General features: G+C 33.0%; 2 protein-coding genes across 4 annotated transcripts; both read left to right on the top strand.

The window, feature by feature from the left end:
• LOC133700243 (uncharacterized) lies at positions 1 to 632 on the top strand. Its single transcript, XM_062123794.1, has one exon. It carries the CDS (start codon positions 82 to 84, stop codon positions 451 to 453), a length of 372 nt encoding a protein of 123 aa, XP_061979778.1. The 5' UTR covers positions 1 to 81; the 3' UTR covers positions 454 to 632.
• Positions 633 to 5,157: 4,525 nt separating this feature from the next.
• On the top strand, positions 5,158 to 10,633 carry LOC133698388 (uncharacterized GPI-anchored protein At1g61900-like). 3 transcript variants are annotated; one of them, XM_062121287.1, is made up of 6 exons: positions 5,163 to 5,623; positions 6,781 to 6,960; positions 7,048 to 7,653; positions 8,196 to 8,441; positions 8,570 to 8,642; positions 8,911 to 9,049. In XM_062121287.1, exons 1-5 carry the CDS (start codon positions 5,548 to 5,550, stop codon positions 8,608 to 8,610), a joined length of 1,149 nt encoding a protein of 382 aa, XP_061977271.1. In that variant the 5' UTR covers positions 5,163 to 5,547; the 3' UTR covers positions 8,611 to 8,642; positions 8,911 to 9,049. The 3 variants fall into 3 exon arrangements, with proteins under 3 accessions (XP_061977273.1, XP_061977271.1, XP_061977272.1); XM_062121288.1 differs by lacking the exons at positions 8,196 to 8,441; positions 8,570 to 8,642 and adding exons at positions 9,185 to 9,229; positions 10,157 to 10,633 and having other exon boundaries at positions 5,164 to 5,623; positions 8,911 to 9,051; XM_062121289.1 differs by lacking the exons at positions 8,196 to 8,441; positions 8,570 to 8,642 and adding an exon at positions 9,185 to 9,229 and having other exon boundaries at positions 5,158 to 5,623; positions 8,911 to 9,070.
• Positions 10,634 to 12,409: the final 1,776 nt, after the last annotated feature.

Raw genomic sequence — 12,409 nt, 5'->3', positions numbered from 1 at the left:
ACCTTTCCTCGTCCAAAATCTCTCCTTTCATTCATTCATTCAAGATCTTTTATTATTCTGCAAACTTGATCAATAAACACCATGGGAAATTGTTGCAAGAGTGCGTCGTCGTCGGTCGTATGGGCCGATGACGATTGGGCGTCAGTGGCACATCACAAGCATCATCACGCTACAATGTTTGATGGAGCTGATGACCATGAAGAACATGGTACTAACATGGAGAGGCAGAGGCTACTTGGCACAGGTTCTTTGTCTTCAGGTTCTACTAGGGAGGTGAAGATTAGGATTACAAAGAGGGAGCTAGAAGAGATAATGGCAAGGGTTAGTATTCAGGGATTGTCCATGGAACAAGTCCTGGGTATGCTGGTAAACTCTACTGATCTTAAATTTGAAATGGATCTTAATCATAAGCACTGGAAGCCTGCCTTGCAAAGCATTCCTGAGGTGAATTAATGGATTGTTCATGTAGAAACCAAGTTCCTTTAATTACCCTCCTCTATGTTTTTGTTAGGGGAAGTTCCCAAATCCTTGAGGTATATTTGTAAATTAATTTAGGAAGGCTGGATATTTGATAATGTTCATGTACATCTACTCCTTATTTAATTATAAAAAAATATTTTTTTCCTTTTTCATGGCTTAAGCCAAATAAGATATTATCCTACAATTAGTGGCCTCATCCAATCAGTTTTTTTTTTTATTCGGTGGGGGGGAATGAAAAATGGTGGAAAACTTCAACATGCATGACTTTATCAACATAATTATATATACTTATTATTACAATATCTCCGGACATTATTGAAGGCTATCTCTTTTAATTTAATTTAATTAGTGATTAATTTTCTGATTTAAAAGAGAAATTAATGAATTTAAGACATAATAAACTCCTTAACTCAAGGGTGTCTTTAAAAGCTTAAAAAGCAATAGCAAATATTCAGTCAATTTCAATTTGCAAAGGTTTGAACATGCATGTGAGCAATCAATTGATTATTATTATTTTTTTTAATTTTTCCTTGACTTGTTATTTGGATTTTCAAGTTTGAAAGATGAGGTTCCGTGGAAGAGAAAACCATGCAAGAAGTACTAAACTAGATATCGATGCGTAATCTGAAAGCATAGAAAAATGGAAGTGCATATGATTTAGCCCAATAATATTCTGTGTGTGAGATTACTTGAGAAAATATGGTCCAATACTTGAAACAAACATAAATGTTGATGCGGATAGTAACATGTATACATGGATTAATTGAGTTTATATTATATTATTATATCTTAACTTATTATCTTGATATTTCTATTAATCAATTAAAATCATCCAAAATAACAAACGGAATATTCAATAACTTGTTAAAATTGTTAACAAAATTTATTTAGGGTTTGAAATCGGCTTTCTAGAGCGACTTGGCGATATCGGTTGCACTGTCACGCGTGGTTACATGCATCAATGACGTGTGGTGGCACACAGAAGGCTTGGTTGGATGCGCGGCTCCTTCCTCTTCATTCCTATGTCAGTGGTGAGCTTCATCGCCACTTATAGGAGGAGATCGGTTGCCCAAAGTTTCGGTTTTCTCTTCTTTCTCTCTCATTCCTCCTCCTCCTCTCTCTCTCTCTCTAGACAGAGATGTTACTGTTGTTTGCTGCTACTTTGGGCTAATCGGTGATGGTTGTAGCGGGTTGTGCGTGCGGCTAGGTGTGGAGGAGAGATTTTTTTATGTTTGATGATATTTATATCCATCTGTTAATTATATATATATATATATATATATATATATATATATATATATAAACTTGTTGGGTATAACTCAGCTAGCTAGATCTCAAGTTTTTTCCTTATAAATTATTAGTTTGAGTTTCACAAATCTTAGGATCACTGAAGAGTTTCATGAGTGTTAACTTTAGGGTTTCGAGGGATTAGTTGAAATGCGTATAAATTAATCCGAACATTCAGAATTAACAAAATAAAAAAATTATCTATATAAAATTTGTAAGACTCGAACTAATAATTTATAAGGAGAAAACTTAAAATCTAACTAACTAAGCTCTCTCTCTCTCTCTCTCTCTCTCTCTCTCTCTCTCTCTCTCTCTCTCTCTCTCTCTCTCTCTCTCTCTCTCTCTCTCTCTCTCTCTCTCTCTCTCTCTCTCTCTCTCTCTCTCTCTCTCTCTCTCTCTCTCTCTCTCTCTCTCTCTCTCTCTCTCTCTCTCTCTCTCTATATATATATATATATATATATATATATATATATATATATAGGGTCTAGTTACTAGTCCCTAACAATTAACAGATTTGTCCTTGTTAATTGGACTTCCTGTAGCAAACAAACTAGATGTCATGTCCGCGTAATAACACAAGCCTGTGGTATGTTTATGTATTGTTGTGGGTTTGTAGATAAAATCATAAAAAAATAAAAAAATCTTGTAATTCATAATGTTTTAAAGAAAAAAATTATAAAGCTAAATTTTCAACCAGTTTAATATTAAAAAAACTAAAATTGACAAAGATAATTTTAAAAAAAATCATAACAAAAAAAAAAACAAATCATGCAGGGAAACACTGTAGCAATCTATAGTGTTTCATGAGAAAATCTATAGTTGGAATTCTCAACCAGCCCAATATTAAAAATAATAAAATCAATAAAGATAATTTTGAAAAAAAATCATGCGGGAGAACACCATAGCAATCCACAGTGTTTAAAAAAAACTACGAAGCTAAATTTTCAGCTAGCTCAATATGAAAAAAAAAAATCGACAAAGATAATTCTGGAAAAAAATCATAAAAAAAACCATCCGGGAAAACACTGTAGCATTCCACAGTTTTTTAAAGAAAAAACTACAAAGCTAAATTCTCAACCAGCTTAATATTAAAAAAAATCGACAAAAATAATTCTGAAAAAAAAACACAAAAAATGAAAAAAAAAGAAGACAATTTTGAAAAAAAAAGTAAATAAAAAAAAGTGGGGAAAGTTAAAGCTAAGATAATTTTGAAAACAAACATGTAGGAGAATATTATAACTAAACAAAAACCATGTGGGGAAACATTGTAACAATCCACAATATTTTGTTTTTTAAAAAATATGAAGCAAAATTCTAAATAAGCTCAATATGAAAAAAATAAAATTGACAAAGACTATTTTTTAAAAAAACATTCATAAAAATAAAAAAAAATAAAACCATGTAGGGAAACATTGTAACAATTTATAATATTTTAAAGGAAAAAACTACAGAACTAAATTTTCAATCAATTTAATATTAAAAAAAATCAAGAAAGATAATTTAAAAAAAAAAATTAAAAAAAAACATGTGAAGAAAGGTATGTAATTTTAGAGTGTTACTTAATAAAAAAAAAACATCTTTAATAGAATTACGTACGGGAGTTTAACACAAAATAGACATGGAATGCAAAGTCTAGTCTTATATTGGGCTTTTGTTGGGCTTGAATTGGGCCACCTTATGTTCCGCCCATTAAAATTGGAAACCCTATATTTCAATCAATAGACACTTAGGCCTCGTAACTTTGCCTGACTTTCCTAGCCCAGCTGTAATTACAAAAATATAAACTCTATGTATATAATTTTTTATCAGGTTTTTGACATGTGAGGATGTGTATTATTCAGTTCTTAAATAATATTGTTTTTTTATAATATTTAATATATTGTTTTAATTATTCATAAGTAAATAGATTTAGCATTTATTAAATTAAACATATTTGAATTTTAAAACTTGAGTAGTTTTTTGTAAAGCTAGATAGTTTTATGGATAGTTTTCTTCAAATGAGTAAAAAGTCATATAAATAAAATAAAATATTTTCATAAAAAATAAGCATTTAATTTAATAATTTGATGAGCTTTGATGCATTTTATTATTTTTTTTTAATTTTAATACTATTGGTTTTTAGAAATTAAGTCATGACATATTATGAGTTAACCCACTGAGCTGAATTAGATTTATAATTATAATTTCAAGACATATGTAGTGCATATATTTGCAATAGAAATAATATTTTAAAAAAAATAATTTTTTTTTGCTTAAAAAACACTAGACAAATGATAGGAAATTAGACTACTCAGGAAAACAACTTCTAATCTTGTCATAAATGCCTAGAAAACAATTACCAGAAAAAACCCCAACCCACCCCACCCCCAGCTAGACAACCAGCTACACCAACCACCCAAATTTCACAACTATCAAGGAAATTATTTACAAATAAATTTTTGAAGTTAATAAAAAAAAATTTCAACATAAAACTTGTAAAAATTTCACATCAAGATAATATTATTTGATGAGTACTCCATCTCATTGTCAATCATTTCATGTATTTTATGTAAGACTTACCATTTTATGGTCCAGAATATTATTGATTAAATATTTAATGATATTTTTTTATTTTTACAAGGTTGTATTTCCCTCACTATTAGCTTTAAAATATTTAAGGTGTTTGAAAGTATTACAATAATTATTTTTCAAAGTGTTTTTTACTCGAAAATAAATAAAAAATAATTAATAATAAATTTATTAATCTCATTACCCTCACTATTAGCTTTCAAATTTCATATGAGATCATTAGCTATTCATAAAAATTGACATGAAGGTATTGTTTGGATGTTATAAGGTAAGATTTTACTTTAAAATTAACAACAACAATAGTGAAAATCTCAAAACATTTTATGGAATTTATGTTTGTTTGAAATTGCTTGTTTAATTTGTCTTTCAATCGTTGAAAAATATTTAAAATTGTAATATAAAATATATAATATAATTTGAAAAACACTTTGAAATTTTTTTCTTTAGATGATAATATTTTCAAATTAATTTATATGTCAATCAAAATTAGATTTTTTTATTTAATTATATATTTATATGTCATTGAAAGAACTTGATATTTTGTTTAGATTGAATATTTCAAGTCTAATGACTTGGATGATAACTTAAAAAAATTAACATATATATTTTTTTAATTTTATAATTCTTTCTAATTTTTATCATATAATTTAAAACGAGTTTAGTAAATTTATCGTGATAGACATTTAATATTGGTTTTGTATTCCATTTCAATACCGACCCCGCAGCAAAGGGCATATAAACTAAACCTAATATTAAACATAAAATATATAATTTATCTTTCGTTTCACAGAAGCCATCCATGCCAGTATCTAAACTATAATGCTGGCAAGCAAAGAAGTGGAGAAAGGATAAGAAAAGGCAATTGATGGCATGCTAATGCCACTGCACACTAGAGTTTTAAATCTCACTTTTGTAGTTATCTCTAATGTTATGCGGGGCCCTATGCATGAGCTAAACAGTGAAGACACTCTCCTTGTCTTTTAGTGTACAGTTATTGCGAAACTGCACTTGTCCCCACACACTTATGAGTTATGACATCAACAAGCTTGCACATTCATGGCTTCTTCTCTCTTCAGTAGACACCCACTGTTACCCTTCTCTGAATTCCAAGTCACATACTTTTTATCACTAACACTTGCTTTTCACTTCATTTAGTCTCTTTTGGGCTTCTTGCTGTCCTTTTTTTTAAAAAAAATTTATTTCAGTGGAGGAATGAGTGAAGGGGTGTCTCTCAAGGTGAAGCCGCGTCTGAGTATGGTTTTTGTGGAGGTGTTTCTTTTGATTTTGAGTAAGTATTTTAGCTCTCATTTGCTGTTTTATGGGTTTTGGTTATTTTTGCATGATCCGTGAGTTCTCAGTTGGGTTGTTTCAAGCTGATGTTTTTGTGGAGTGAATGTAATTGGGTATTGGTAATTTTATGGTTTCCCATGAAGGGTTTGTGCAAATGGGGTTTCTGGAATTTGTTAATTTAGTGGGTTTGTAGCCTAAAGTTTTAGACTTTGTGTAGGGTTATTGATTTGATGTTAGCTGATATGCAATATTGACTCTTTAACTTATTGCCCTTTGTTGTGTTGCTTTATCTCCTGTTGATAATATTAAAGCTATGATCGTTGTTCGAGCGTAGTGTGTCTTTTGCTTTGTTTTTGGTAATGTATAATGTGATGCGGTTCTAGGTTCGGTGCTCATTTAGGTTTCCTTTCATATGCACATGAAAAGTAAAGAAAGAAGATTTTTGTCAGGTTTGGAGTGATTTCAATTAATGTGATTATTTGGCAAAATTTGCTTTAGTAACTTGCTGCTTGGAACATTGGGTGTAATTGTAATGTGTTTCTTTTATTCTTGATGTGATCAACTATACCTGCCATTTTGGCGAGGAGTTGGCTTTCAAGTTGTTAACATGATTTAGGTTCTGTTAAAGCATCTTTTGCTGACATGATTCTGAGAAAAGCAATATTTTTGTTCCTTGTACCCAACTGATTGTGTAGTTTTATATCCTACTTCAGGAGAATCATTCTTTAACAAACATTATGATCAGGGGAGAGGTCAGGTTTTTTTTTTTCATATCTTTGGGTATTTGTACTTAGTATGGTGATTAATGTTAAGAAAATTGGACAGGGATCTATGTTGCTGGTGCATGGGTGATCGGCCATGTAGTGCTCCATTTGTTTATAAGCTATGCTTATCTTGCTGCATTACATTTGCTCTTGGAAATATCCTTTCTAGCCTGCTTTTTCTGTATACAAAACAATCAAGTATTATGCTTATCATGCTGTATTACATTTGCTTTAAGTATTCGGATTTCTCATTGGTTGTCTGATTGTAAATTAAGATTCAAACGATCCCTTTAAATTGCATTTGATTTTCAAGAGTGGTTGACAATGTAGTGGTGCATGGATGCTTTTATTTTTTCATATGCTTCACAATGAGCCCATCCTTCTGCTATAGGTCTGAATGAATGTCACTGCAGCCCATTCAATAATCATGGAGGCTCATTGTCAACTGACAGAATAATGGATGGTTTTCTGCCTGAGATCTCTCCAAATTCAGCTCCTCAGCCCCTTCTTCCTCTTCTTGCACCTTCTCCTTTCGCACCTTTCACAAACATTACTATCCCAAAGTTATCAGGTTAGTCAGGTCAATTTTTATTTTTTGTGGCATTTGAGTTTAAAGGCCCAATTTTGTTCTAAATATGGTGATGTCATCTTTTTGTAGGACAATGCACGTTGAATTTCACTGCTGCTCAAAGTTTGATGAGAACGACATCAACTGATTGTTGGTCTATTTTTGCGCCATTGCTGGCTAATGTTATATGCTGTCCCCAGTTAGAAGCCACCCTTGCAATTCTTATGGGCCAATCCAGTAAAAATACCAGAACTCTTGCTTTAAATGAAACTGTTTCAAAGCATTGCCTTTCAGATATCCAGCAAATTTTGGCTGGTCAGGGTGCAGAAAGTAATGTGAATAAGATATGCTCAATTCATCTATCAAATCTCACCGGAGGGTCTTGCCCTGTTAAGGATGTCAATGAATTTGAGGGCACTGTGGATTCTTCTAAGCTTCTTGCTGCCTGCGAGAATATTGATCCCGTTAAAGAATGTTGTGATCAAGTTTGTCAAAATTCCATATTAGAAACTGCTACAAAACTTGCACTAAAAGCTTCTGAAGTATTGATCATAGCTGGGTCCCATGGTTTAACTGAGCACTCAACAAAGGTTGATGATTGTAAACATATTGTACTTCGATGGCTGGCTAGTAAACTTGAGCCTTCCCGTGCGAAGGAGGTTCTCAGAGGACTATCTAATTGCAAAGTTAATAAAGGTGAGTTTTAAAATGTGGATGTCACAAACTTGCTTTTCTCTTATGGCTGAAAAGGGCATTTGTTCAGTTGCGGAGAATCTTGTGATGATTGCATGTGGCACATCTGTGGATTTTCAAATAATTAGTCAAGTATTCTTCTAATAGGTATCTTTTGACGCCAAAAGTGATTATGTATCTATTAGTGTGCATGCAAGCATGTAATATGCTTCAGCAATCTGCATCTTAAATGTGTTTTGATGTCTCTTTGGTGCTTTGTGCGTTGGCAGTCTTGCCACCACTATGCACATGAAGCAGATTTTCATTGAAGGTGCTAGTAGATCCTACTTGTCCTTTTGTTGAAAGTAATGATGACATCTTTGATTCTTTCCAAAAAATGCTAACTTTCCATATGAGATGTGCTGCTTTATGTTTGCTCATTGTTAGTATTTTTATCGGGGTTGGCACATTGTTCTTGATTCTGGACTTTACCTAGACCACAATCCCTTCAGCGGGCCTCGCCAGTAACTGTTCTCTTCTCATTTTTTTTGTGCTTTCTGCTTCAGTTTGCCCTCTGGTTTTCCCTGACATGAGACATGTTGCAAAGGGCTGTGGGAATGAGATTAGTAACGAGACAGAATGCTGTAGTGCCATGGAGACCTATGTGTCTCACTTGCAGAAGCAGAGTCTTATAACTAACTTGCAAGCTCTGGATTGTGCTACAACTCTAGGAATGAAGTTACAGAGGTCTAATATCACAAAAGATGTTTATAGCCTTTGTCACATAACCCTTAAGGATTTCTCCCTTCAAGGTTGATATTTTCACTGTTTTTAATAATTCATTTTTTCTTTAGTGCCCTCTCTCAAATCTCAATTTCCCTCTCTTGATATGCTGTTGAGTGTTATCTGTCAGACAAATTTAAATCAGATACTAATGCAGGATTCTTTTCTTATTTTGCTATTTTGATACAATTCTGGTGATTGACAATGACACACCTCAGTTGCAAAACAAGGTAATATATGTACTTTATGGAACAATTCTATGAAATTTTCTTTATGTTTGCAAACTTAGAACCCACATAAGCATGCCCAAATTATGAGTGCCCATTGAGCACCTGACAGAAAATCTGATTTCAGCCTTGGGTATTGGGCAGTTGATTCTAACCAATTCTCGTGTTTGTTACCATGATTAGCGTTATTTGCACAGAGTATCTGTAGCTTGCGTTATTTGTATAGAATTGAATTTAATTTCTTAGCTTCATCCACTTCTTTTCCCTTTAGAGTCTGGATGCCTTCTACCAAGCTTGCCGTCGGATGCAACATTTGACCATTCCTCAGGGATCAGCTTCATCTGTGATTTGAATGACAATATTCCTGCTCCATGGCCATCAAAGTCTCAGTTATCAGCACCGTGCAATAAAAGTATGTCCCAGTCATGACTGTTAGTTCGTTGGATGGTTCTTCATTTTATAGTTGAAGTTATTTTGGCTATTTAAGTTCTTATTTCATCTCTTCCATATTCTATGATGTTTACCTGAACTTATTTGATTTGCAGCCATCAAAATCCCAGCACTTCCTGCTGCTGCAAATGCTCAAAGTGGTAAGAATATACTTATGCTCATGCTTTCACTAGAATACCACTATCCAGAAAACGAAACTAATGTGTTTAACCATCAGAATTCATAAAGCTGGCTTTGGGATGTTAAAAAAACCATCCTATTGTAATATTTGCATTATCTGACTCGATTCAATCTGTTAAAATCAGATAATATCAATATTACAGATGATAGTTGGTAAAAAAACCTAAGAAATGAATATCACGGGTGAGGTGGCGGGCTGAGATTTTTGAAGCCTGGTCAACCCAACCCCCGTATACCCTATACTCCATTTGTCTTTATATTTGATAGCTGTAGATTGAGTATTTATTTTTATTTTATTTAGAAATATTTCGACTTCAAAAGTTCTTGGTAGTGGACTTTTTATTATATTTCTTTAACGTAACAAAAAAAGTTTGTCTCTTTATTAGAGAGGAGAAGTGAGGTAACTAGAATTTAATGGCGGTGCAAAATATAAAAAAACATTGTGAGTACAATGCCACCTACAATTCATATTGTAGGTTTGTCTCTAAATGTGGACCCATAATATCCACAAAAAATCTAGCCCATCCCAATATATTCAACCCGCTCGGGTCCAAAAAAAATTGAATGGGTAAGGTTTACAATTTATAAAATATTAGAAGTTGGGCTAGATACAACTATGAATCCAAACCCGACCCAATTATATCTATGAACACATAGTATGTATGATCTTGAGTCCTGCACCTCTTTCCTTCAGCAGTCATGTGATTGAGAACTAGGAAGGCTGTAGTTATAAAATAAACTTATTAGAGTTACGGGCGCATAAACCTCATTGTTTGTTTCATATTATTTACAAGTATCTTTGATCTTCTGGCCTTTCATTTTCCTCACCAAGAACGATTTTAACTTCACAATGGCCTCTACCTGACTAAACATCTGTTGCTTCACAGGTCTTTACAATGAAGATGTGGTATTTTATGTGCTGTTTGCTGCCTCAGCTGTTACCATGATGCTCTTGTAGTCTTTTGTTTGAGCCATTCCTGCTTCCTCTCGGCATCAAGAATGCTAGCTTGCATGATACAAATTTTTTATTTGTTACTTGTGAAATGAGGGTAATCATATAGAAGTTAGAAAGAGGTCTCGCATGCCCGACTCTCATCCAAACCAAGTGTACCTGGGAGAGTCTCAATCTGGTATGAATCAATCAAACTTGCTTTTCTGATTGTACTGATTCGTGATTCTTGCACGCTTCTTGTAATAATATTTTTTTGTAAAGAAATGCTAGGAAAAAAAGAGAGATAATATTGTATGTGGCAAAATCAATATAAGTTGTTGTATGTACCCCTATTTGATTGTACTTTACCATGTAAAAGAATTGGATTGCTGATCAGCTTGAGCTTACCTTGAACGTTTATTACATTCTTAAATAGCAGAGCCATATGTAGATGCTAAATTATCTCTGCACTGACAGCATTGCTTAGAATATAAATCTCATGTCAGCAAAAAACGAAGTTGTATTCTGGTTGGGTTTCATCTTGTAACGCTACATATAGAGATATATTGACAGCATTGAAAACAAGCTTTGATTCCTTGTGGTTTACTATCAAGTTTTGGGCCTTTGAATTTGCCTTTTGAACTGGTAAGATCGTCTTGCTCTTTCAAGATGATCTCTCAAATTTTCTGCATCTCGATTTGGTCTTTGTACTCGTTCACTAGAGCTACCATGTCACAATGTTTACGCACATGGAAACAGGCAAGGTGAGGATGCATTTTGAGAACGGGATGTAAATATGTTCCATGAAAATTCAAAAAAAATTTGGTTTAAATTTTTTTTTTAATATAATTTCACATCGTAAAAAATTATTATTATAATATATTTCTAAAAAAAAAAAAAAATACTCTGCCACAGTTCTTAACATAGCAAAACAAGTCAAATGTACCTAGGGTTATGTGTGTTACCCCTAAGCCTTGTCTATGAAAAAATATGCGATGCGAAAAAATGCAATGCGACGTGATGTGAGGGGATGGTAAGTCATTCCTTACCTTCCCTGAAGTCCTGGAAAAACCTGGGTGAACAAAATTCTAGTGTGTTTTTTTTTCTAAAATTAACAATAATGTAAGTGTTTGATGGTTATCATATGAGCAACTATATAACTTGAACCTGACATTACAGAGGAAGCAAACATTTTAGTCCTAAGCTCTTACTACTAGGTCACCATCTAGATGATTAAATCCAGTGTTTTTTTAATTATAAAGGTTGCAGCTTATCTGATTAGTTTTATATTTACTTTTCAATTTTAGGGATAGTAAAAGTTTATATAATTGTTAATTTTAGAGTCTATAAAATTAATTAAGATATACACAAACTAACTTGGATATTTATATTAAAAAAAAAATCCTATGCATTTTTGAATGCATTTCCCTCACAAGGAAATGTATGAAAGGATGTGCGACATGCACATGGCAGTAAAGGGCCTAGTCCCCTAGACCATTCGGAAATGTTTAATTCTCCAAGATGATGAAGAGCTCTGGTGAAAAAGGAAGATAAATGCGAAAGATTATCATCAATAAAGATGATAGATGTCGGGTGCCTTCCCTTCTCCTGGTGAGGGATGGCCATATTCGGCCCCTTTCTCAAGGCCTCTCGAAAGAAACAATTTGTCAGTAGTCGTTGAATATTTCTTCAAGTAGATGGAAGCATAAATTCTAGCACATATCACGTCTAGCAAGGTGATGTTTCGGCCTACCAAAAGTATTGATCACTAACAATGGTTCGAAGGCTTTACATTCGCCGTTGGTTCTCCTCGCCTCGCGCTTCTTTCTGGATATAATAGTAGTTATTTTTTAAAATATTTGAACAGATCTTTATTTCAACCGCATTGACCTAAATTCATAAATAAAAACCTCTTGAATGGTTTAATAAGAAAATGGAAGGGGCAAAGGAAGAATGTGTTGACATTCTAGATAAGATGTTACAAGCATACAAAATGACTTGAAAGCTTCCATTGAGACAAACGATGAAGAATAAGCTCAAACATTGTATTCCAAACTGACATAGTATCCTCAAAAACAAGTTTGTTCCTTGCATTCCAAATGTTCTACAAAATCCCATAAGACTATATAGTAAGTGTTCGTCGCTAGAATCTACCTTTTACTAGATCGCTCCATTGCAAAATAACATGATCGATTAATAGACTCTGGCA

Source organism: Populus nigra, chromosome 7 (assembly GCF_951802175.1).
Source record: "Populus nigra chromosome 7, ddPopNigr1.1, whole genome shotgun sequence".
In the NCBI taxonomy this organism is placed as follows: Eukaryota; Viridiplantae; Streptophyta; class Magnoliopsida; order Malpighiales; family Salicaceae; genus Populus; species Populus nigra.
Note: the sequence above shows the minus strand (reverse complement) of the source record. Positions and strands in the feature narration are given on the sequence as shown.